The sequence below is a fragment of the Suncus etruscus genome, chromosome X, assembly GCF_024139225.1.
Source record: "Suncus etruscus isolate mSunEtr1 chromosome X, mSunEtr1.pri.cur, whole genome shotgun sequence".
In the NCBI taxonomy this organism is placed as follows: Eukaryota; Metazoa; Chordata; class Mammalia; order Eulipotyphla; family Soricidae; genus Suncus; species Suncus etruscus.
Window position 1 is genome coordinate 9571263 of NC_064868.1, and position 26849 is coordinate 9598111.

The following is a 26849-nucleotide window of genomic DNA, read 5'->3' on the forward strand; positions in this document are numbered from 1 at the left end:
GGCCGCGGCCCGCCTCCCGGTGGCGCGTGAAGCGCGCCGGCGAGCCCTGATTGGTCCGGGCCGCCGAGCCGTTGGCTCCCAGGCCCGCCTCTCCGCCGCCGCTCACTTTTCCCAGGGCTCCTGCGCCTGCGCTCAGCTGCCTGGGCGGGCTGGGAGGCGCGGGTTGAAAAGTCTCGTTCCAAGTTTGGAGCGAGACAGAAGAGCGCTTGAGCCCTCGCGAGGCGGGCGCGAGGGAACGAGGCAGCCGGAGCGGAACGCGGCGGCGTCTGGCGCGGACCCGGCCGAGCCCGGAGTCGGCGTCGAGGGCTAGCGAGGCGGAGGAGGTGACGTGCCCGCGGAAGGCACGAGCGCCTGCGGTTGGGCAGCTGGTGGGCGAGCGCGGGGCGGCGGCGTTGGCGAGGGGCGAGCGACCCGACGCAAGATGGCGAGTAAAGAGAGTAAGAGGCCCCGCGGGGAGGCGCGCGCCGGGGCGGCGGGGGGCGGCGGGCGCGCGGGGCCGTGGCACGCGCCGGCGAAAGGCGCGAATTGGCGGGCGGCGCGGGGGGCGGGGCCGGGCGGGCGCGGAGCTGGGGCGCGCGCTCGAGGGGCCGGAGCCGGAGCCGGACCGGACAGGCCGCCCCGCCGCGTAGACGGCGACGGGCACTTCCGGAGCCGGCCGCGGCCCAGGCCCCGCGCCGCCTCCCCCCTCTCCTCCTGCCGGACTCCCCGCCGCCCCCAGCCGGGCCAACCCCCCCACCCCCCGCCATCGCCCTGGGCTCGAGCCCAGAGGCGGCCTCCTAGGCTGGAAAGCGGGGGCGGCGCTCCGATCGCCTGGGGGGGGAGGGGTCTCGGCCCGGGGTCCGAGGGATGGTGGCTGTCCCCGGATGCGGGCTGCCAGGGAGGGCCTGGTTCGCGGGGGGAGGGGAGGCGCGGGCAGTGGGCGGTGCTGATGGGGGTGTCAGCTGCACGTGGACACCTCTCGGCGGGTGGGTCGTCTGTTTCCCCCCCCTTGGTTTCGAACAGGTGCGAACAGCTGGAAGCCTCCTGAAGCGATTTTGGGGGCATCCTCCGCCGATCCCGTGGATACCAGGCTTCCCCCCCCCCCCCCACGGCGGGCTGGGCCTGTACTTGGCTCGCCAATGTGCAGCACGGATCTGCAAAAGCAGCAGTTAGTTGTCTGGGCCAGGCAGCCCAGGAGGAGATCAAGAGGAGATCACCTCCTGGGGGGGGCCGTGCCCCCCCCCTTTCCCGAAGCTCCCAATATGTCTCCGCCTTTCAGTGTTCGAAGATACCGTGGAGGAGCGGGTCATCAACGAGGAGTATAAGATCTGGAAGAAGAACACCCCGTTTCTCTATGACCTGGTGATGACCCACGCTCTGCAGTGGCCGAGTCTGACGGTTCAGTGGCTTCCTGAAGTGACTAAGTAAGGGTTTCTGCCTCCTCTTCTTCTGCGTAAATTGAACTGGACTAAATTGCCTAGTTTGGGCAGCATCTAGGGAACATAAAGCATGTAATCAGTGTAGCCCATGGATGGGGTAGCAGCTGGGCCCCCCCCCCAAATTGAATTATTTTTGATGTATGAGAATTGCGTTCAAAGGTGAAAATCTGTTCTGATCAGTTCTTTGTAGGTGTATTGACCCACCCCTGTAAACCTCAGTGTATTTGACTTTGGAGGCTAGCCAGATCTCTCTGGGCCTTCCACTAGTGGATTTCTTTCAAACTTGACTGAAAAGAGCAAATGCACTGATTTATGGCTTGAATTTTTTTCTCCAGAGTGAACATACCCATTTGTTCAGCCTCTGATGTTTCAGTTGGCACCAGATCACCGAACAGATATGGTACACTAACTAGCCTCTAAGGATGCTGTTTCTCAACATATGAGGATTTATTTCACCGTTTTTATTTTTAAAAAAATCCGTAGTGGCTTGCTCTTCAAACTCGTGTTCTCCCTTGAGCACAGATCTTGTTTGCTTGTGTCTCTGTTTCTTTGCTTGACTATTTTCTTCCACTCAGGAGTAGCCTGTGTTTCTGTTAAACTGTTTACATCTTACTAAATAAATTTCAGTAAAAAGGATCTTGCTTCACAAACATGCACACACAAAATCCATCTTAGTAATCGCTGATGTTTGCTGAGCCGTTGGAGAAAGAGCCTGGCATAGCTGGAGTGTCACATCCTGTTATTTGGTTTAATCCCCACAATAGTACCATGATTGCTTTTTTATCCCCCTTGTTTTACTGATGTGGAAAATGGAACTGATAAAAAATTTCAGCATCATACAGCTGGTAAGTGGTGGTGGGATGGGAACTTGCTACCACAAATCTGAAACATTCCTCAGAGTGAACTTACTTTTCTCATTCACTTGTACTTTTTCTAGTAGGAACTTGAACACATATTTTTCAACTGGGTTAAGTTTGTATATTGTATGTGCTTAAGTCTTACTGACTGATCAAACTCTAATCTCAAAGTGGGATTCATTTTGCAACGTGTTTTCAAAAGACTAGGTTGATTTTGTGTAAAATTACTCTTTGTAATGACCATATCCGGTAGGGATTTCTGTATAGAAAAAGGATTCCATTCAGGTTCCTGGAGATCTGTGTCATTTATACAGATGTGGCATGGGTAACTAACAAACAGCTAGGTAATGGAAATTTCTAAGCATTGACATTTGTAAAAACTGAGCTTTGTTTAGAGCAGTTTCTTAACCTTTTTCCACTCCTGACTACTTTACAAGCAGAGTGCTGTCAGAAACGCCTCAGATAGATAACATTTTAGTCCTCTCGCCTTCAGAAACTTTTTGCTGTGTGCCTCAAGTTTTGGCACATCCTCCTGCTTACTTGACCCATCACAATCCACTATTTAAGAAATGAGAGTTTAAAACGGTGTACATTTGACTCAGTGCTCTTTATGAAGCAGATTTAATGCTTAAGTGACTTAACCTTCTTTTGAATCTTTTGGACTACATTAATATGGAGTTTAAGAACTGGGGCTTTAAGTCTAGAAACCAAGATTCAAATTCTGCCCCCCCTGCTTTTTGGTGAATTAGAGGTATTTTTGTGTGTTTTTAAGGGGGTGTTTTTTGGAGGGGGCTTTTTTTGAGTGGCTACACCAGGAGGTCCTTGGCCTCAGGGCTTACTCCTGCCTTTACTCTTGGGTATTACTCCTGGTGCGGCTCTTGGGACCATATGGGGAACTGAGGATGGAGCCCAAGTCAGCCATGTGCAAGGCAAGCACCGCCCTATCTCTTGGGCCCCTTAGTGAATTAGGCTGAGTTAGTTGGTATCTGTACCAGCGTTGTGTGGTCTGTAAATAGAGGTGCTGAAAGTACTGGTTGCCTAAGTTTGAGGGCGTTAAATTAAGATCATGTTAACTTGCTAGTAATAATTGGCAGTGGCCGATGTGGTTCTTCTCCCAACCCTATTCAGTTCTCCCTATTCAGTAATCATTTCTTAGTGCCAAGTAATTGTTGTTCCTTTTGGGTTTCAGTGAAAATTGCTTATTGAAGTCTTTAGAATTTTGTCTTGATGCTGTATATTGCATAAAGATTTTTTTTTTGTTTTTTGGGCCACACCCGGTGACACTCAGGGGTCACTCCTGGCTATGTGCTCAGAAGTCACTCCTGGCTTGGGGGACCATATGGGATGCCGGGGGATCGAACCGCGGTCCGTCCTAGGCTAGTGCTCTCAAGGCAGACACGCATAAAGATTATTAAAGATTATATGTATCTTAGCTCAGAAGAATTACTTTTATATTAATACAGTAATAAAAAACTTGCTTGAACTAAGTTATGTATTGTTGGTGGTCTTTGCATACAAAGAAATCAGATCTGAAGGGATGGTACAGTGGTCAGGGCGTATTCTTGGATGTTGTGCTTGGGGTGTAGAGGGACTCCGATAGTCTTTGGTCTCTGTCGTGAGCAGTAGAAATATTTGGTGTCCTTTGTTGCTTGGCTTTCTGAGAACCTAGACCCTATTCAGTCAGTTAATGTCTCTGGCCTCTGTAGAAGGACATGCTTCCAAATGGTTACTTAAACTTTTGTAGCTCTTTTTCTTAAGGTTCATTACTTGTCCAAATAATTGATTTGGTATGAAGCTCAACAGTAGAATACTTGATCGAGTGGGGCACAGTACAGTAGTAGATAAGGCACTTGCCTTGCACATTGCCGACATGGGTTCCATCTCTGACATGCCATATGCACCACCAGGAGTGATACCTGTGTATAGAGCCGGGAGTAACCCCCTAAGCACCTCTGGGTGTGGCCCAACCCCCCCCTTCCTCAAAGTGAAAGTGGTCATGGGATTCTGCGCTGAAACCAAACCAGGTTTCTTATGGTTAGTGCTTCCACAACCTTCAGTACATCCCACTGGGAAGGAAAATGGTGTTATATTGTTTAGTCCAAGAATGTATCTTAATGATGGGTGAAAGGATTTTGGTAGAAAATCCACATATGGGGCCCGGAGAGATAGCACAAGCGGTGTTTACCTTGCAAGCAGCCGAACCAGGACCTAAGGTGGTTGGTTTGAATCCCGGTGTCCCATATGGTCCCCTGTGCCTGCCAGGAGCTATTTCTGAGCAGACAGACAGCCAGGAGTAACCCTTGAGCACCGCCAGGTGTGGCCCAAAAACCAAAAAAAGAAAATAGAAAACCCTCATATGATGGTTATGTTAAGGGAAACAGGAATAACAGAATCCAAATATTTTGGGGGGAGGGGAGCAAACTGGTGTTGTGCAGGGCTTACTCCTGAGTCTGTACTCAACAATTACTCCTGGCAGTGCTCAGGGGACCATATGGGATGTCGGAGATTGCACCCAGGTCAGCCAGGTCAGCCGCTTGCAGAGCAAGCTTCCTACTTGCTGCCCTATTTTCTCCAGCCCAGAACCCAGGAATTTTTTTCATAACCTCCAGTCCAACATGTAACTATGCTTCTTTGAAAGGTCCAGGGATAGTGACATTTTATTGCTCATAATCTTTTTACCCATTATTAGTTTTCTTGATTTAAGCTTACCTAAAGCAAATTATTTTCTTTCATGTCGGTCTGAAACTTATTTTGTGATGCTTTTTTCCTGTCTTGCATTCCTACTTCTTTTCAAATAGTTTTCATGAATTATGTTTGTTCCTATTAATTTGGAGCTACTTTTCCCAGCAAAGGTATCATTTTATCTTATGTGCACCAAATGCATACATTAATTACCAGATATTTTCTTTTCTCTTTTTGTTTTTGGACCCTATGGTGCAGCATTGGAGGGACCACGTACTAAGAATTCTACCAAGGGCTTCTGCATGCTTGCTTTGCCTGTACTCCAGCCCTTTTATGTGGGGGGGGTGTTGGACCATAGCTGCTGGTGCCCAGGGGTGATTCCTAACGGGTTCAGAGGATCTTATGAGGGGATTGAACCTGGTCAGATGTGTGCAAGGCAAGTGTCCTATCTGCTATACTATTGTTCTAGTCCCGCCACATTATTTCCCGGGCCTTCCAAAGGTATATCTTTTTTTTGTTTATTTGTTTTTGGGTTATACCCTGTAGCGCTCTGGTTACTCCTGGCATTCTCCGAGGACAATATGGGATGCTAGGATTCGAACAAGGGTCTGTCCTGTGTTGGCTTCTTGCAAGGCAAATGCCCTATGGTTGTGCTATCACTCCAGCCCCTCTGGAACATACATCTACCAAGACCAGGTCTTTTTTATTTTGGTGGAAGAGACCTCCCAAGCAGTGCTCAGAAGAGCTGGGGGCAATTCAGACAGTTCAGTGCTCAGGCCTCAGGAATGTGGTGCTTTTTGTGGGCTCAGGGTTGCTCTGGGGACTAAACTTGGGCCCCGTGTGTGCAAGGCACGTGCCCTTGGCAGCTGAGTTGTCTTCCCCTGACTTGGTCTTTTCAAATAAACTGCTGTGGTTGCCTCCTCCTGTTCTTGGAGTTACATGTATATTTGCTGTTCTTTTTTGAGTCTTAAGGCAAATCTTGATAAGATCTTATCTAGTTTGTTGTTATTATTGCTAAATCACAAGCTTAGGAGTAAACCTGCAACCTTTTCTTTGAACCACTGACTCCTTTTTGCAGTTGAAATTTAGAAACACATGAATAGCCTAGAGTTGAGCTCTGGAGCACTGCTCTCTCTTTGCCCGCCTTGGCTAAGGTGAGACTCTTTTGTTTTGTTTTTGTTTTTGGGCCACACCCGTTTGACGCTCAGGGGTTACTCCTGGCTATGTGCTCAGAAATCGCCCCTGGCTTGGGGGGGACCATATGGGACGCCGGGGGATCGAACCGCGGTCCGTTCCTTGGCTAGCGCTTGTAAGGCAGACACCTAAGGTGAGACTCTTAAGCATCATCGAAAATGAACACAGGGTGGGGGATACTGATCCTCCTTAGCACCCCATAGTGTGCCCCACTTACTCCTAAAAATGCTATTTTAGGTAATACAAATGGGAAAATATTGTCAATAGATGTGGATGCAAAAAAAAAAATCAATGCATGGATCTCAAGGTGAGGATCCATACAGAATAGTGAGAATGCCCATTTCATTAAGCACCATTAGCATAAATACAGTGCTTTGGCATCACGACATTTGTACTCATAACCTGTTTGGTGAGCCTGAGCCCATAAGGAAGTCATCATTTGAGAAATCACAGAGCGAGTTTTAGTTGATACAGGATCTAATGCTACTTTCCCCCTAACTCTATACCTGATTCTTGCCATTTTATCTTGTCTTTTTCTTGGGAAATCAAAAACATCTAAGGCATTAAAATGGAAAGGGTCATTAAACATGGGTATTACAGCGGTTGAGCCTTTTTTCTTGTTTGGAGCTCACACCGTCCCTGCACAATGTCCATTGTAGGTCCCCCTCCCAATAACTGGTAAGATAAAATAATATTTTTAGTTGAGAAGTTGAGTCTGATGAGCATAGAGGTCAGTGCCTGCTTCTCTAGCTTCTCAGGGAAAGGTGGCTTTCACTCTGTTCCAATCAGAGAATGGCTTCCTGGAAGAGAAGCAAGCCTCCTGTGGGCCTGTTTAAAACAGCCGGGAATGTACCTCTGTTGGGTGGAGGGGGGATTCGTATTCAGAACAACCAGCAACCAGAGAGATAGCACAGTGGTAGGGCGTTTGCCTTGCACCTGACGGATCCAGGACTGACAGTGGTTCGATTCCTGGCATCCCATATGGCCCCCCTGAGCGATTTCTGAGCACAGAGCCAAGAGTAACTCCGGAGCGCCGCCAGGTGTGTAACCCCCCCCAAAAAAAGAGAACAACCCTTGAACAACATGGGTTACCTAGACTGACACCTCTCCCACAACAAGTTGCAAAATCCAGAATAAATTTTGGACTCCCCAAACTTAGCTGCAGTAAAGTTCCTTGATAGCTGCAGATAGACCAATTGCATTATACCTAGTTCCAGGGATTCCTAAATCTTACATAATTGGGCCCTCATTTTGAGTTACTATATCCATAGTCGACCAATGAGCATCCAGCATTGGTTGGGTGAATAGTGAACGTGGGTAGGGGTAAAATCCAGATGTGTAAGGAAAGCCGTGTAGTTGAAAGTCATGTTCATTCGTGGGCCAGTGCCTGTATTTGTCAAAAAAATATTAGTATATTTGGGAGACACTAGACCTAGTTAGCAGTTATACTTAGTCCCTCCTAGGCTTGATGCAGTTCATTTTCTTTCTTAACAGACCCGAAGGGAAGGATTACGCCCTTCATTGGCTAGTGCTGGGAACTCATACTTCAGATGAACAGAATCATCTTGTGGTCGCCCGTGTCCATATTCCAAATGATGATGCACAGTTTGATGCCTCCCACTGTGACAGTGACAAGAGTGGTAGGTATCCATGGAGTTCACTGCGGCTGCCTAAGGGACTGTGCCCTTTAATTAGGCACTACAACTTGATGCTACTAGCTTTTGGCCCAGTAGTTTAACTTCTGAACCTGATCTTACAGATCTACTCACCCACCCTGTGCACAAGTATTTCACAACAAATAGCCTTTTCCATATGATTGAGAGATTAGGGTCGAGGGGCAGAGAGACTGCTCAGCTGGAAGGCCCACATTCTGTCCTTGGTCCCACATGATTTCCTCAAGCACTGCAAGACATGATACCCATCACTATTGGAGTGATGCTAAAAGATCAGCTAGCATGTACCTAGCTGCCCAGATGATTGTAAATACATGATACAATATTTGAAACATGATGGCTATGTTTGCAAAATGGTGCTATGTAGCATTATGCTATAGAACAGTGAGATAAATCTGCATGACCTGGTATGGAAAGATAAACTGAGTAACTGTAGTTTGTGATTATGGTCTCCAGGGTGGTCTGAGTAGTAATGATGTATGTTAGTGTACATATAGGTTAGGAGGCAAACATACCAAGCTGTGTTAGGTAATAGGGCCTTTTTTGGTAGGTGGGCTGTTTTTATGGGAGCTATCCTCTCAAGACATTCCCTTTTTGATATTTCCATAGTCACCCAAGAAGTTGGTTACTTTTGCAAGGACCCAGAACATGAGATAGCAGATTATTCTCAGCTCGAGTTTGTTCCAGTTCAGAATTCAGAACAAAAGCAGCAGGAAGAAGATAGCAATCGAGGGAGCTTAGGGAGGCCTGGCACAGACCTGCAGGGCTGCACAGGATGTCCTTGCTTTCCATGGCCATGTGCACAGACAGTGAGAAATAGCTCTGCCTAGGAAAGTCCAGTACAGTGTCAGTTTGAGACTTGCATGGGGCACTTGTTTTGGAGATGTGTCCTGCTGGTAGTCAGCCATGACAACCCGAAACTCAGTACCCCAATAAGGAAATGTAAGTGCCCATATTCCATTTGTATGTTTGTGTAAAGCAGTCCTAACAAGTGGGTACAGTGTGTTTGTTCAGAGCAGTCCTAACAAACGGGCACACTATGGTCCAGTGCACCAGGTCTACACCATAAAATCATTTGACCATCAGGGACAGAAGGAACATTTTGAGGTCTACATTCCTGGCCAAGGGCCAATCATGGTTCCAGTGTCCCTTAGAACTGGGGTGGGGGCTCAGCAAGCTAATGGCTTGTTAGCTCTGTTCTCACAGTTCTTAAGAGATTTTTTTCCAGGATTCACTGTAAGTGTCCTATTGAAAAGAAAATACAGCTCAATTCAAACCATTTCTGATTTTCCCCCAGGTCTTTCTTTTCAGAGTTCATGTTGTTTTGAAATTTGTTCAGTGTTGTTACTTAGATCTTTACTTCCCATACATTAGTTTTCTTTAAATGTAGCTTTTCAAATTCATTTTTGATGTGTGTGTATAATGTGTAGGTGTCTTCCCTAACTTCTTCATAGTATTAGCTTGATTTTCCTATCAGAGGATCGATGAATAATACCTGTGTTATTGCACTTAATGGATAGTGCTTCAGAAAATAACCCTGCCATGTCGTCTATGCAGATATGGGAGAATTTTACCTGCTGGAATGAAGGTGCTGGTTTGTATGATGTGTTTATTGTCAAGAAATCACAAAACTAATCTCCAAAATGATTTAACCGATTTACCATTCCATAGTTCACAACCCATTGCTCTTCAACTTTATGATTTCTGTAATTGTAAATTTTTCAAGTCCTGAGTATTTATTAGACTATCAATTTCAGTATTCTTCTATGTGAAATAAATGAATTGTTCCTAAAATTATATATCTAATGGCCAGAGCTGGGAGGTGTTGGAGGTGGTCTCCTGATCCCCTGCATCCCCAAGACTGCCAGGAGTAATTCCTGAGTGTAGAAGCAGGATTAAGCCTTGAACACTGCGGGGTGTGGCCCAGTAAACAAAGTAATACATCAGATTATTACATTCCTACAAGTGATTGAAGTAATGCCCCATTAAGATACCTTTTTTACTTTTCAGTGGTGATTTTTTAGTGGATTATTTTGCTCAGTAAGTTTAGTTTTTTTTTAATTTTGAAGAGTTTGAGAAAACCAAACCCCATGTTCAAATTAGTTCTTTGCTGGAAGCCCAATTGGGGGACAATACAGTCATAAGAGAACTGGGCCAGATCTGGCAGTGCTTAGGGGCTACTCCTGGCTTGGATCCAGGGTTCTGAGCAGAGCCTCCTTCATGGAAAGTGCTTGAACAGTCTAGCCTGGGGAGCTCTTTCCTAGCCTCCGAACCTCTTGTTTGGTTTGCTGTTTTGTTTTTCCCCTCAAGGGGAAAACTAAAACTACTGTTGAAGTAGTTTTAGTCAAAGGAATTGAGAAACTCCCAGGACTTTCAAATCACTGGAGTCCAAAGAGGGGGAGGGGTGTTGAGAATCAAAAGTAAGGGGCACTTTGGAGTAGGGAGACCGAAAGTAATAGGGTTTGCAGGGAACTCTTGGGAGTTCCCATGGACATAGTGGGAAGACTGGAGTGTAGTAGGGATTTGTGTGTGTGGTGTGGAAGGGGACAGGCAGGCAATTTTGGAAACCCAGAAACCATAAACGACATTTGTGGCATAGAAGGTGCTGGATACTGTTAATGCTTTGTTGACATGGGAGCTGGTGTCATCAAGCATTCCCAGGTAACCAAAAGAGCTGACTGAGCTGGGCCTAGCGTGCTGTTCTCTGCCATACTTCACCAAGCCCTGGTAATTATTTTTTTATTGCGGACTCTGCGAGACATTTAAATTAGTGTTCCCTGACCTGAGTGAGACACGGTGAGCTAAAAAATAAAAGCAGCAGTGTATAAAGGAGCAATAGGAAGAAGTAGCACAATGATTATCTAAGAGCACAAAAGCAAAGATGGTTTGCCCATATCTGATTAGATGTTCTCAGTCTGTTCTTTCTGCTGTTATCTTGCTGCTTCTCCAAAATTAACATTACTTTGTATGTGGCTCTGTTACCGTATTTTCTGGTGCATAAGACGACTTTTAAAACAAAAAGTCAACCAAAAATCGGGGATCGTCTTATACGCTGAGTATATCCCGAAAAATGTTCGACATGCCGATAAACGAAAATTGTCTGAATATTGCCACAAAACGAATTTTCCAACTCGATCCTGCACCAATCACTGCAAGGCTGCTCGGACCGCCTCTCTAACTCAGCCAATCCAAGCAGGCTTTTGATGCATGCAAATTAGACGATGTTCTGGACCCAAATCTACACTGTCAAAAGCCTGCTCAGATTGGCCAGAGTCAGAGAGGAAGTCTATTACAGTATAACCTTTGAACCTTTGCTTGTTGTGATTGGCTCACTGTGGTACATAGAGTTGCAGCACAGGAATGTTCTGTCTGATACAGCGAATATAGGCCTAAACCCATGTTTTAACTGCAAAATTAGGGGGTCATCTTATACGCCCAGTCGTTTTATATGCCGGCAAATACGGTACTTTTCTAGGACCTTTTAAATAACTCTTAACACTGTAGTCCTCCACACCAAATAGATAGCTTCACCCCCTTGTTTTAGCTTTGCTATTCCACTACAGGTAAATCAAATATATGCTTTATGAAACCAACATGTATGTATGTCTCTGAGGGGTGAATGGAGTTATTAGGTCACTTAAATTTCCAGTTTATGTTTCTGACTTCACACTCAAGGATCACTTTTTTCATTCCTGGGGGCCAGAGAGTAAGGTACTTAACCTTACATGTGTGGCCTGCCCAGGTTCAATCCCCAGCATCGCATATAGTCCTGTCTGGAGTTATCCCTGACTTTAGAGCCAAGAGTAAGCCTTGAGCACCACCAGGTATGTGGGCCCCACCCCATCCTCAGACAAAAGAATTTTTTTCTCATTTTTGAGATTGAAACCTTGCCTATTGAATTAAAGATGCAACTTTATTACCACAATTTTCAACAAGTTTTATTTGAACTGGGAAAAAGGAGGTACATTAATTATATAGTTGTTTGAAGTTATTTCCAATGAATAAATCACAACTGAATCTATTTTTGTTTGAAATCCAAGGTACATCTGAAAAGACTTGTATAAAATAGCAGCATATATTTTCCCGTGCAAATGGACTTCGAGAATAAGTTCCAAATACGGCATGAACCTGTACACCTCTGGCCATGTGTTGTAGTCTAGCAGGTTAATCTGCTGGCTTTATTCAGTTTAGGTGACTTGTAGATATTAATCTATGTGTATGTCTGTGTTTTTTCTTCTCACATTAGAATTTGGTGGCTTTGGTTCTGTAACAGGAAAAATTGAATGTGAAATTAAAATCAACCACGAAGGAGAAGTCAATCGCGCTCGTTACATGCCACAGAACCCTCACATCATTGCAACAAAAACCCCATCTTCTGATGTGCTGGTTTTTGACTATACAAAGCACCCTGCTAAACCAGGTTTGTATAAGAACTTGACACGTTTTTCTCTATTAAAATAGCTTTTTAGAAGTCTTTAAGAGCTTGCGGGGCCGGTGAGGTGGCGCTAGAGGTAAGGTGTCTGCGTTGCAAGCTCTAGCCAAGGACAGACCGCGGTTCGATCCTCCGGTGTCCCATATGGTCCCTCCAAGCCAGGGGCAATTTCTGAGCACTTAGCCAGGAGTAACCCCTGAGCATCAAACGGGTGTGGCCTCAAAAAAAAAAAAAAAGAGCTTGCAAGATGTTTTAGGTTGCCTCATGACAAAACTTGATTTCAGTGACGTATAAGAAGGACTTCACAGAAAGTAAAACTCATTCTGGATAATTTTTTTTAATTCCAAAGGCTACAGACTAAAGAAGACAATACGAGAGAGTCTAGAGAGGGCAGGTAACTACTCTGGTACTTTCCTACTGGGGTCACATGTGCCTCAACTTTCTCTGGCAGTAAACTCTAGTGATACATGCTTAGTAATTCTGCCCAGGGAAGTCTGCAGTTTGGGCTTTTGGTTTTTATGGTGGAGGGGTGGTTAGGGTTAAATGACACTCAGCTTGGTGTTTAGGTGGGGAATGTGGTACCAGGTGGTCTTATCATAGAAACACTTTACTTTGCGGTCCACCATGGTAATGGAAACTTATAACCTCAGCATTGAAGCCATGACCCATCATAGGCATTGCTAATAGTCGTACAAATCTTGACACCTTGCTATAACAACATCCCACTGCTCTTTATACATAAAAACTTCCTAAGTCAGTGGCATGGCTTCAGGCTTCCCTTTGATGACAGAGCAACCAGATTATATGCCTCAGAATATATTTGAAAGTGAACCTAGGACTGGGGGAACAAATCTGTCACTGCACCAGTTTCTGTTCAGTATTTTCTCTTCGAGCTAGAGCTAAGTTTGTTTTTTTTTTTTTTTTTTTGGGTCACACCCAGCAGCACTCAGGGGTTACTCCTGGCTCAGAAATCACTCGTGGCAGTCTCGGGGGACTATATGGGATGCCAGGATTCGAACCACCATCCTGCATGCAAGGCATACGCCCTACTTCCTTGCTATCTCTCTGGCCCTAAGTGTTTTTGTTTTGTAAATAAATCGTCTTTTTGTTTCTGGGTTTAAATCATTGGTTGTTGGGTTTGTATTTTGGCAGTGCCACACATTGAACCTAGGGCCTCATACATGCAAGGCAGGGGCTCTTATTGATGAGCCTCATTCCCAGCCCCAAGGAGCCAATCATGAGATCTGTTGTGCTTTAAGTATTTAAAAATTAACACAGAAAGAGACTGACATGATAGTACAGTGGTTAGGACATTTGCTTTGCTTGTAGCTGGCCTGGAATTGAACCCCATCATCCCCGATGGTCCCCCATGCACCGCCAAGAGTAACTGTTGAGCATTGTTGAGTGTAGCCCAAAACTCAAAGTAAATTAATAATAAAATATTAACACAGAAGAACTTCCAGGCAACTGTGGGTTACATCCAGTCCTTGTTCATTATGCAGGACCTTCCCAAACATCATGTTACACTTTGCTCTGAGCACTTCTGATAAACAGATAATCGACAGTTAATGCATTTCCTCTTTTCTCCAGATCCAAGTGGAGAGTGCAATCCTGATCTTCGTCTAAGAGGTCACCAGAAGGAAGGCTATGGCCTCTCCTGGAATTCCAATCTGAGTGGACATCTTCTGAGTGCATCTGATGACCATGTGAGAGATTGACTCTACCTAATCATCTCTAGTACCGGTTCTCAGAATGGGTTGGAAAGAGGTTTCTATAATAGCACTGCTGATTGTTAGAACAGTTCATAGGGCTTTTTTGGACCCTTGGCATTTTTTAAAAGTATATTTCAAGGGGCTAGAGAGATAGAACAGCAGACAAGGTAGTTGCATTTCATGCAGCCAACTTGGTTCAAGCCCCAGCACCTCATAATTGTCCTTAAGCCCCACCAGGAGTAAACCTTGGGCACAGAGCCTGGCATAAGCCCTGACCATCTGGTATAGCCCCCAAATCAAAATAATAATACTAATAATTAAGTATAATTCGATAGGTTTTATACTTTCCAAAGCTGTGTAGCTATTGCCCACTAAACCCGAACCCTTTTTGTTTGTTTTTGGATGGCATCAGGCAGCCCTTGACAGGCCCACGCAGTGCCGTGCCAGGATCAAGCCCAGACCTCGTAGCTGTGCAGTGTGCACTCAGCTCCTGCAGCTGTCTCTAGCTGATACACCTTTTCATCTGCTGGCACCAGAGGCCCTGTGTCTCTGAAGCTTTATTTCCCTTCCTTCTCCCACTTCTGGCAGCCACTGATTTCCTTTTTTTCTCCTTAGATTTGTCTATTCTTCTGGGAAGGAAGTATGGGGCTGGGGCTCCCAAGAAGTTCTGGAAGTTTGAGAATCACTCCTGTGATATTTGGCCTGGCTCTAGTGCTAGGGCCCAATGGGGCTTCACATAACAGTGCTCAAGGGAGCATGTGGGAATGAAAGGTGGACTTGGGGCCTCCAAGGCATGTGCTCCAGCCCTTTAAACACTCCCTGGCCTGAATTTTTTATCTTTGTGAAGAATTTTTTGTGTTTTGGGGCCATACCTGGTGGTGCTCATGGCTCTGTGATCAGGTATCATTCCTAGTGGTACTCACAGGACTATATGGGGCACCAAGGATGAGACCTGGGTTGATCAAGTACAGATCAAGCACCCTACCCACTGTACTATCACTCTCCCATGACCATATTTTGTAAAGCTTTCTGTGTTTGGCGGGGAAAGGGAGCCTCATTTGCTGATAGATCACTCTACTTCTCAAAGGGCCATTCATTTGTGATGCCAGTTGCATGCAAGGCAAGCACCTTACTGCCTGCACTATCGTTCCAGCCCTGATTTGTGATGGAGCATGTAAATTGAGCCATTCAGTATGTAGCAATCTATTTCACTGAGCAATGTTTTCTAGGTTCATCCATGTTGAACCATTTGCTTATTCAACCTTTTATGGAGGTACAATATTCCACTATGGACTGACTTGTCACCATTTTACCCACTTAATAGTGGACACTTGAATTGTTTGCACTTTGGAGTTATTTTAAGTGATGCTGTAGACATTTTCTATGATTTTATGTTGACATGTTTTCATTTTTTTTTTTTGATTTTTGGGCCACACCCGTTTGACGCTCAGGAGTTACTCCTGGCTATGTGCTCAGAAATTGCCCCTGGCTTGGGGGGACCATATGGGATGCCGGGATCGAACCGCGGTCCGTTCCTTGGCTAGCGCTTGTAAGGCAGACACCTTACCTCTAGCGCCACCTTCCCGGCCCCATGTTTTCATTTTTTAAGGTAATTAACCTAGGAGTACAACTGGGTCACATGGTAACTTTAGTGTTCTTAAGATCTGCTAGACTTTTCTGCAGCAACCACACACTTTATATTACCAGCAGCAGTGTACCAGGATTTCAGTTTCTCCACATCTTAACCAACACTTTTTATTGTCTCCGATGCCCTTTCCTAGTGAATGTGAATGAAATATTTTATCATGGTTTTGATTTCTTCTTTCCTGATAAGATGTACTTATTTGAGAAAATGAATATTTAAATATTTTGCCTGTTTTGTGATGTAATTTTTTTTTTGGTTTTTGGACCACACCTGGCAGTGCTCAGGGGTGACTCCTGGCTGTCTGCTTGGAAATAGCTCCTGGCAGGCACGGGGGACCATATGGGACACCGGGATTCGAACCAATCACGGGCCCGTGATTTAATTTTTATAGTTTTGAGTTGTAAGTGTTCTTTATATGGTCTAGGTGCAGGTCCATCAGATAATTTCCCCCAAAATGTCCTTCATTCTGTTGGTTGTCTTCTCACCTTTTTTAATCTTGTCCTCTAAAGCATATAAATCTTTTAGTTTGTGCTTAATTTATATAATCTCTATTCTGTCATTTGTATTTTTGGTATTGTGTATAAAATAATTGTATGATCCATCATCACAAAGATGTTTTCTAAGAAGAACCTGTTTTCTAAGAAGAACATAGCTTTAGGTCACTGTACATTGCAAGCCATCATAAGGTCATTTTTGTGTACAGTATGAGATGGGCCTCATACTTTTAGCAGGAATCATTTCTTATGACTTCAATCAGAAGCCGAGAGTCAATTTTGGGAGTTGTCTAAGCCCATGGCACTTGGCCACAATGAGCATCAGCTTTGATGAGAGTAGGTTCCTTGTCGTTCTCTTTAGTGTGTCCTGTGCCAGATAAGGACCTGTTGAATCACAGGTCTTTATATCACTTATGCTAGGGGTCTCAAACTCGAGGCCTGCACGAGTACAACATCTTTTTTTTTTTTTTAGCTTTTTGGGTCACACCCGGCGGTGCTCAGGGGTTACTCCTGGCTGTCTGCTCAGAAATAGCTCCTGGCAGGCACGGGGGACCATATGGGACACCGGGATTCGAACCAACCACCTTTGGTCCTGGATCGGCTGCTTGCAAGGCAAACGCCGCTGTGCTATCTCTCCAGGCCCAAGTACAACATCTTGTGGCCTGCAGTCGGCCTTCAAATATTGCAGTATTCGTTATTATTTGCTTATTATTGAATAATCGCAATAAACATCACATTAGTAAGAAAAAAATCGCATTAAACATTCGCATACCCTGAGCAGTTCTGTTCGGGGCATGCAAATGTTTAATGCGATTTTTTTTTCAATTTTTTTCTTACTAATGCGATTTTTTTATTGCGAATATTCGGTAAGCGAAATCCCTTATGCGGCCCTTCCTCACCCCGACTTTGCCTCCTGCGGCCCCCAGGTAAATTGAGTTTGAGACCCCTGACTTACACTTTCTGGAAGTAGATTAGCCCAGTTAGGAGTCTTTAATTGCAGGGACTGGAGCAATAACCACAGTAGGTAGGACATTGGTCTTAGATGTGGCTGACCCAGGTTCTATCCTTGGCATCTAATATGGTCCCCTGAGCACCACAAGGAATGACCTCTGAGCACAGAGCCAGGAGTAACTTACCCCTGAGAGCTGCCGGGTGTGGCCCAAAACCAAAACCAACAAAATCTTTAAGTGTGGCTTGCTCTTCTTGCATGTGGCTGTGGCTGTGTATCTTTGTTAGCTGGCTTGCCCTTCCAAGTTTGTATTCTCTTTTGAACATTCTTTCCTCCCCTTCTTTCGTTTTTTTAAATTAATTTTTTATTTCACTCCCGTCTTTCTAAGGAAGTTTCCTTCAGTAGAAACTGCTTTGCTTCCCTTCAAAAGCTTCTCTAATTCCCAATGACTGAATATGACTTTGGCTTATTTAAACACAAAAGAAATTTCTTGAGGGGCCAGAGCGATAGCACAGTGGGAGGGCTGCCTTACCTTGCAAGCAGCCCATCTATGACGGACCTTGGTTCAATCCCCCAGCGTCTCATATGGTCCCCTGAGCCAGGAGTGGTTTCTGAGCACATAGCCAGAAGTAACCCCTAAGTCAAGGTGTGTGACCCAAAAAAGAAAAAAAAAGAGAAATTTCTTGAAAGGGTATTGGTTCACAGTCTTCTCTGGAGGCATGAAAATAGTCTGGAAAAAGTGAAAGAGGCTGAATTCATAGCCCAGATCAGACTAGTACATGACTTTAAAAGTGGAAATGAGGGCCAGAGAGATAGCACAGCGGTAAGTTGTTTGCCTTGCACTTAGTCCACTCAGGATGGACAGTGGTTGAAATCCAGATATCTCATGGTCCCCCGTGCCTGCCAGGAGCGATGTCTGAGTGCAGAGCCAGGAGTAATCCCTGAGTGCTGCCAGGTGTGACCCAAAATCCAAAAAAAAATTGGAAATAAGTTGTTACTCTACCCCACTCCATATCCCCAACAACCAGCAGAACCTCTGCTGTTGCTCTTCATTTAGGAGCCTGGATAAGAACTAGTTTAGGTTTCTCTGGTTCTCCACAGTGCAGGAGGCTCTGCCTTGGGGGTCTGAAAGGAAATAACTTCTTAGTGGGAGCTGGGGAATGGCCTTCAGATAGGAGGAGATAGGGTATATTCACTTAATCACTGTGTTTTATTTTTTGAAGACATGATCCTGGGGCTTGCTAAGCACAGTGCTGACTTTTTCCATGGACTCCGTTCTGCCAGATGTCACATTAATCTCAGAATCCCTCTGAACTGAACAAGGGTGATGGAAAGAGTGCAGACATGCTTCTTGTTCTTTGGAGCATGTATCTTGTACATCTGAGTTGAAGTAACCAGATACTGAAGGCAGATGGGCTATGGAAAATAATCACTGTTACTGAGAAATTGTTTTTGTTATAGAAACATTCAGCTAGAAAGTGACTGAGAAGCTGGTACAGAGGGGATAGGGCACTTGCCTTGCACGAAGCCAATCCAGGGTCCAGTCCCAGCACCACTGGGATCCCTGGAGCCCTGCAGGAGTGATATCTGAGCACAGCTGGGTGTGGCCTGGCCCAAAAACCCAAAAAAGGAAGTGACTGAAAAGGAGATTGACACCCATGGGGGTGTCAGTGGAAAGGCTGCAAGTAAATGTGAATGTAGTGGCTCTTCCTCTCTGCAGTGAGTGGGAATCTTTGCCCTTGCTTGTGGTGGTTTTTTTGTTTTTGGGTCATACCTGGCAGCACTCAGGGAGACCATAAGGGATGCCGGGATTCAAACCACTGTCCTTCTGCATGGAAGGCAAATACCCTACCTCCATACTATCTCTCTGGCCCCTGCTTGTGGTGGTTTTTCATGAGAACTTGGGTGTCCTTCCTAGATTTTAGACAGTGAGATGTGGAGTGAGCCCTGCTTAGAGCCTTTTCTTAGATCTGTTTGACCTTTGAGACTGGGCAAGGCCTGACAGCCGGGCTCCTCTCGTTGGGTCGTGCCTGTGTTTTGAGGAGGAAACTGGTGGAGCTGATCGTCGGGCTCTGCCTGTGGGCACCAACTATGACCTCCCAGAGCATTCTGGGAAGACTTCCCCCCACTTCCAAGGGACAGTGGTTTCTGCTTCTGAAGTAAGAGACTTCCCACTCTACTCCCCTTCTCCTAACTCCCTTTTCTCCCCCTCTATCTTCCTCTCTCCCTCTTCAATGAGTCATATTCTCAGCTTCAAAAGGCTTTTCCTTTAAATTCCCAATCTAGTAAGAGATTTTTTGGGGAGAGTTGGTTGACCACACCTGGCAATGCTCAGGGCTTGCTTAGGGGATCATATAAAGCACCAGGGATTGAACCCAGGCGAACTATGTGCAAGGACAGCACCCTCCTCACTATGCTGTGGCTCCAGCTCTTTTAGTGCGGGTTTTCAGGACATTTGGAGTCTGCAAACGCTGGGCTCTGTATGTGCCATCTGAGCACATTCAGACTACCTGACTCAACTTCAGCCCAAGGCCATAGGCTGTCCACTGTGCTCATTCTCCTCCTGTCTTCACAGGCTATTTATTTTCTTTGGCTGTATGTCCTGTACCTTGTTACTCATCACAGTCCCCATGCACGTACTGTTATTTGTGAAACATGTCGAATGTCTGTTTGGGAAGCCCCCCCCCCCCGTTCATTTTTAACTCCTGGACCGCTGGTTTCTATTGACCGTGTTGGCCTTTAAATGCAATCTCTTGGTTTTTTATTCCTTCTTCAGACTGTCTGTCTGTGGGACATAAATGCAGGACCGAAGGAAGGCAAAATTGTGGATGCTAAAGCGATCTTCACCGGCCACTCGGCTGTGGTGGAGGATGTGGCCTGGCACCTGCTGCACGAGTCCCTGTTTGGATCTGTCGCCGATGACCAGAAGCTTATGATGTAAGGTGGTCCTTGTGGGCGTCCTCCAGGACTGGCCATGTGTGTTTGGAGTTTCTTTCCATTGCGAATTGTGTTTTGTTTTAAATGAACAGCTTGAGTGAGGTCTATGTGGGGAACTCGGTTTTCCCCTGAAAGTGTGCCATGGGGCCCACCTATTTTTTTTTTTGTGGTTTTTGGGTCACACCTGGCAGTGCTCAGGGGTTATTTCTGGCTCCAGGCTCAGAAATTGCTCCTGGCAGGCACAGAGGACCATATGGGGCGCCGGGATTCGAACCGATGACCTCCTGCATGAAAGGCAAACGCCTTACCTCCATGCTATCCGGCCCCCATGGGCCCACCTATTTCTAATGAAGCAGGTCCCTTGCAGCAGTGCATTCCAGTAGCAAATCGGCAGGTATTGGGTTGTCCATAGGGCACTGTTCAATGACTACAAAAGAGCTTCCATCCAAGAACTGAACCCCCTCAGCACGGAAGACTAAACGCTGGGATTTGATATGGCCAGGTAGTCATAAACAGAGGGTTCAAGTTCATAAGTACTTGATATTTTGTGTATTCTTGAATGAGGTGAGGAGAAACCAGAAGTAGCAGTTTTCGTAGTTTGTTCTAGAAGCTTAGGGATGAGAAATCTGAAGGCCAACTCAGCCTGGTCTGGCCTTATGGAGGGCCCTTCGGAGGGCAGGGCAAGGCAAGCTGCATTGGCTGGTGCTAGTAAGGAGACCATCATGGTTGAGGGTGGGTTGGGGCTCCTGCCATGTATTTGTCCCACTTTCTCTTTGCAGATGGGACACCAGGTCCAATACCACCTCGAAGCCAAGCCACCTGGTGGATGCGCACACCGCTGAGGTCAACTGCCTGTCATTCAATCCCTATAGCGAGTTCATTCTGGCCACTGGTTCTGCAGACAAGGTGGTTGCGTTTTCCCTGTATCTGCCTTTTATGTGCTTCTTGGTCGGGTACTTGCCAGTTTGCTACAGAAAGCCGAAATGACTTCATTTGTTGCTTTCCTTCAGACTGTAGCTTTGTGGGATCTGCGCAACTTAAAGTTGAAGCTCCATACCTTTGAGTCTCATAAAGATGAAATTTTCCAGGTGCGTAACCAGTTTTTTCATCCTCACCAAATGGTTTTCAGTAAAAAAAAAAGGTGAGGAAGTTTTTTTTTCTTGCAGGAGTAGAAATGTTTTTCTTTTTGTTTCTTAATAAGGATAACTCTATTATGAGTTAATTAGTGGAACCTAACTCAGACCTTTTGAGAGAGTATTAAGAAGAGAAGAAAAGGCCTCACAAAATAGGGTCAGTGTAAAAAGTGAAACACAAAGCACATCAGCCCGGTGATGGAGTGAAATTCATTCTCTGTTGGCTAAAGAGGTCGGCATTGGTTAACATAACATTCTGCTGAAAGCTTCTGAAGCTTCTGGTCAGTGAGGGGCTGGGAAAGGTTACTAGGGACCCCTCCAGCTAATGTCCTTGTGTTGGGGAGAATGGCTTTCCTATGGGGCAGTGTAGAAAATGGGCCATTTGAAGAATATTTGAAAGGATAGGAAAGAATGCAAAGCAGGAGCTGGAAAGACTAGGGTCACAGTAGGTTTCTTAAGTCAGGAACTCAGGCTGCTTTTTCCTTGTCTTGTCCAAATCCGTCTTGCTAGGTCCACTGGTCTCCTCATAATGAAACCATTCTGGCATCAAGTGGCACCGATCGCCGCCTGAACGTGTGGGATTTAAGGTAAGTCAGAATCAGATGGCATAGAAACTGCATGAATACTGACTTGGATGTCTGTCTCTAAAGTATCTGTTCTAGAAAATGGAAGGGAACCAGCAAGTGAGCCGTAAAATAAATTTATGCTCTGAGTTTTGTTTTCTTTTGACGTTCATGTATGAAGATATGTGTTAGTTGTATTTTTTTCTGCCCTCATATTTTGGGACACACTTGGAAGTGCCCAGGGGTTACTCATGGCAGGCTCAAGGGAATATGAGGATGCTGAGTATTGAACTCAGGTTGGCCAGGTACAAGACAAGTGCCTTACTTGCTGTACTCAGTCCACCTTTGGAAAAATGTTTATTTAGCATGAGGTATAGGGACTGACACTCATTCTTTTGCAGGATCTTCTATGCTTACAGCTAGAGGAGTTGGAAGAGCTCAATGCAGGATAGAACGTGTTGAGATGAATTTCTAAGCTGGTCCTGGGTGGCACAATGGTGCTGCAGGCCCTTTGATGATGAAGGCTTTGTGTTCTTCCTCCACAGCAAAATCGGAGAAGAACAGTCAGCAGAAGATGCTGAAGACGGGCCTCCAGAACTTCTGGTATCTAATCTTGCTCATGCATGGTGTCTGCATGGTCCTTGGTGCATTTCTCTGGAAAATGGGGCAGACTGAGAAATTGTACAACTGGAAGAGGTGTTCAGAATTGGAGGTCTTGGAGGTCACTGTGATTGGGTTTTTTGACATTTATGGAAAATAGTCAACAGTCCCATGGGTTTGTTTCACTAAGGTTAATTTGAGCTCTTGGGAAAACTGGTAATTTCTCACTGGTTTCAGTTGGTATATTTCTGGGGTGGGTTTTTGGTTTTGGCTTTTTTGGCATAGGCTTTAAGGAGCAGGATCAGGGGGATGCTAACCGTGTGGAGGAGACTTAATGGTCTGTACTTCAGCAGTTCACTACCCAGCAGTGCTGTTTGGATCTTTCCATAGCTCCTGTGGCCTCTATCTCCCCCTTCTTCCTTTGGTTCCTCAAGGTGTGCATGGTGCTGTCCTCATGCTCTCTTCAGGTCCTGTCTAGCAATGCTGCTGTAGCATTACTCTGAATGCAGCGTCCAACTCCTCAGCATTGGGCAGTGGGAGTCCCATTCAAATGGTGCTCACCAAATTCATTTAGTGCGACAGCCCCAGGCCCCTTTGTTTTCTTACCCAGAAGATGCCCCACACAGCCCCTCTGGACAAAAAGTAGGGACAGTGTAATTAAGACTGAAGAGGCTGCATGTGCTGTGTTAATGTCTTTCCCAGCTACCCACTGCCAAGATGGGTGGCCCCATCAGAAAGGCTTAAGGATCACCTGGGGGAGGTGTATAGCACTAGGGCTCCAGTGCTACTTCTCGGGTTGCAGCAGACCCAGGGCCTCACATATGCCCCATCCCTGACCCAGAACGGTTCCTTCCAAGTTAGGTGACTCTCATTGATGTTAACCTTGTGATACAGAGTTGGTGAAGTTGCCAGGGTAGATGCCTGTTACCAGCTTGCTTTTGTGTTGTTTGTTCGGGGTTTTGGCCCACACCTGGCCATGCTTAAGTATTACTTCTGTCTCTGTGCTCTGAAATTCACTCCTTGCAGTTGCTACGGGAACCATATAGGATATGGTGGGCACTGAACCCAAGTTGACTGCATGCAAGGCAAGGGCCCCCCCTCTTTATCCTCAAGCTTTTTATACTTTGGTATAATGATCTTTTTCAATACTCTTTGGGGGGTGGTGGTTTGGGGGCCACCGGCTGTGCTTCCGAGCATCTTCCAACTTCGTGCTTGCTTCTGGTAGTACTTGCTTGTTCCCTGGCCTGCCACATGTTTGCATGTCTTCGCAGCAGCTGGTTAAGTTCCACCCCCACCTCCCGCCTCTGGAACAACTTTATAATCAATATCATACGATTTACCTGTGCAAAGAATTTTTCCCCATAGTTTTGTACATTGAGAATTGTATGAGCATTATCACAAAAGTTTTAGCATATTTTTTGCCTTTATTTTTTTTGGGAGGTTGGGGCTCCCAACCCATTGTAACCCATTGAGTTACTCCTGGCTCTGCACTCAGAAATTACTCCCAGCGGGGCCGGAGAGATAGCATGGAGGTAAGGTGTTTGCCTTTCATGCAGGAGGTCATTGGTTCGAATCCCGGCGTCCCATATGGTCCCCTGTGCCTGCCAGGAGCAATTTCTGAGCCTGGAGCCAGGAATAACCCCTGAGCACTGCCGGGTGTGACCCAAAAACCACACACACACAAAAAAGAAATTACTCAGGGTACCAACCATATAGAATGTTGGGGATGGGACCCAGGTCCGGTGTTTGCGAGGCAGAGGCCCTCTAGCCCCTTTTAAATTTTTCTATTTTAGAAATTTCATATAAATAGAAACAGTGTGTGGTCTTTGTACTGATTGTTGCAATTATTATGTTTTCAAGGCTTCAGCTCTTCATATCCCAGGGAGAGGAGAGTGCACCACTTTGCATATTATGGCTCTGGAGCAATTTCCTAGTCTGAGGAAAATCACCAGGATTTTGTCTTTTATCACAAGAGCCTAAAAATTGATACATTTAAGCATGTTAAATTGACCACTAGCTTTCATTTTGTCATTTAAGTCTTGATTTGATGACCCCTGTGCATATTTCCAGCTAGTGGAGCTAAAATCATTTTACTCTATATCCCTTCAAGCTATCTGGGAAAGCTGCTTTGTCCTAGCTCAAGTTTTCTATTGTTTTGAAGGCCAGGTCTGGAGGACCATATGGGGTGTAGGGGGTCGAACACAGGTCAACTGTGTGCAAGGGAAGTGTTCTACCTGCTGTCCTATTGCTCCAGCCCATCTCACTTCTGTTGACTGTTTAGCTGGTAAAGTAGTTACGGTGCACAGAATCAAGATGGGACTTGTTGCTCCAGAGTCCTGGATAGAGGGCAAGGCTCTGCATTTCAAGGGCACAGGCTGGGCCTTCCTTGCTGGAAAACTCCCTAGTGTGGGGCTGTGTGCCTTGTAAAACCAGGGTAACTTGGCGATGTCAGGAGAAGTGAAGGGGAGCTGTGGGGTGGGGGCAGGGTCTGTTGAAGAATGATTCCTTGGGTCAAGGGTATTTTAGAGAATGTTAGTCCTTAAATATTGGTTGTCCCTATTAGACCATGAGGCTGAGTTAATGGTAGTGCTGATAGCGGAGAGATGGCATGGTGGGTTATCGGGATGCGTGCTTGCTTAGTCCTTTTGGATGGGAGGGTGGCCTCACTTTCCAATGCTCAGGGACCATGAGGTACTGGGGATTGAATCAGGGCCAAGCATGTGCCCCACCCCTCAGCTTGGTGATCTCATTCTTTGGGTGATGCAGCCTGATGTACTTAGAAGCGAAGGGGTGTGTGGGTGAAATTGTCTTATTGATAAAAGACCAGTATTTGGAAAGTAGGAGCAAAAGCCATACACCTATTCTCTGTACTAGTTTTATTACCTTTTTGGAAAGTTTGGACACTTGCAAAATAGAAGGTCTAGGGGTAGGTTATTAAAACTAGCTGTATCTTCTCTCCAAACTTAGGATAGCGATACCCTGTTGTAAGACTGTTTTGAACACAAAGTTGTCCCACGTTAAAGCAATACTTGGTTGTGCTCTTTTGACAGTTCATTCATGGAGGACACACTGCCAAGATTTCAGATTTCAGCTGGAACCCCAATGAGCCTTGGGTCATTTGCTCGGTGTCTGAGGATAACATCATGCAGATATGGCAAATGGTGAGCTCAATAGTTAGATATGTACTGATGAAATAATGTAGTAGAGGTATTTTGAATATTAGCAACACTTGCCGCTTCTAGCAAACCTTTAGTTCAGTGCACCCTGCTAGGCCGGAAGCAGCTGAGAGCCTGGCATCTTCTCATTCTCAGGACTCGGAATCTACAGGCATGGAATGGACAGGGCAGACACATGCCACCTACCCCGAGTTTTCCAGACTTCCAGCAATGAGCTTGGGGGACTTGACACTTCTAAGATATCCAGACAGTTAGTCTCTAAATGTTCTGGAACCCCCCCTTTATGGACAGTAATTAAAATGTACCTACTTGTGGGGACCTGCTTTGCATGTAGCTGACCCTACATGTAGCTGTGTTTGATTCTCCAGCATCCCATATGGTCCCTTGAGCATACAGCCAGGAGTAAAACCCTGAGCACAGCCTAGTGTGGTCTCAAAACAAAAAAGCAGCAACATACTGTATTTACTAGGTGCTGTATGTATTGGTAAAAAAAACTTTGGCAAATACTGAGTAAGAACTTTCTGTTTGCCCCCCAGAAGACTATTAGGGTAAAAAGCTCTCATTTTTTTTTTTTTTGGTTTTTGGGCCACACCCGTTTGACGCTCAGGGGTTACTCCTGGCTATGAGCTCAGAAATCGCCCCTGGCTTGGGGAGACCATATGGGACGCCGGGGGATCGAACCGCGGTCCGTCCTACGCTAGCGCTTGTAAGGCAGACACCTTATCTCTAGCGCCACCTTCCCGGCCCCAAAGCTCTCATTTTTTAAAGCAAATAAAAGCAAAAATACTGAGTAAATAACTTAATTTTAAGTGCAGAAACATAATTGGCCAGTGAATCCTAAAATTTGGATAAACAATTATTGTTATTTTTAGCTAACCTTGTGCACAAACAGGCACTTTACCTATGCATTTATTTGGTTGTCTCTCCAGGCTGAAAACATTTACAATGATGAAGAGTCAGATGTCACAACCTCGGAACTGGAGGGCCAAGGATCTTAAACCCAAAGTACCAGAAGTGTTTCTGTTGAATGTAATGCTCCATGAATGCTTGGTTTATCAAGCACCCAAAAGCATTGTATAGTAGGGATTATAAGTGGGATGGCAAAGGGCGCTCTTTATCTTCTGATTCTAGCACTTTCAAGTGAGCTGTTGCGTACTGTATCATACTGTAGCTTTTAGGAAAGAAAGGAATGTTGATTAAGGAAGATGGATCATCATGGTTGGTTGTTTTAAAGTGTAAGTTAGGGTACTGCCTTTGATTCAAGTATTTCAAGTCTTTGTTTTCTCAAACTAAGTGCTTGCTGTTCCCGAATACACAAGAATAACTTTTACACTCCCCCCCACTTCTTGATTGGCTTTGCAGAAATAAAAGTTTTAAAATAAAA

At 45.6% G+C, this 26849-nt stretch overlaps 1 protein-coding gene across 1 annotated transcript; it reads left to right on the top strand.

The window, feature by feature from the left end:
- Positions 1 to 273: 273 nt before the first annotated feature.
- On the top strand, positions 274 to 26849 carry RBBP7 (RB binding protein 7, chromatin remodeling factor). Its single transcript, XM_049766798.1, has 12 exons — positions 274 to 437; positions 1259 to 1403; positions 7646 to 7791; positions 12071 to 12244; positions 13847 to 13962; positions 19833 to 19993; positions 20773 to 20899; positions 21004 to 21081; positions 21637 to 21713; positions 22235 to 22292; positions 25340 to 25450; positions 26395 to 26849. Exons 1-12 carry the CDS (start codon positions 422 to 424, stop codon positions 26461 to 26463), a joined length of 1278 nt encoding a protein of 425 aa, XP_049622755.1. The 5' UTR covers positions 274 to 421; the 3' UTR covers positions 26464 to 26849.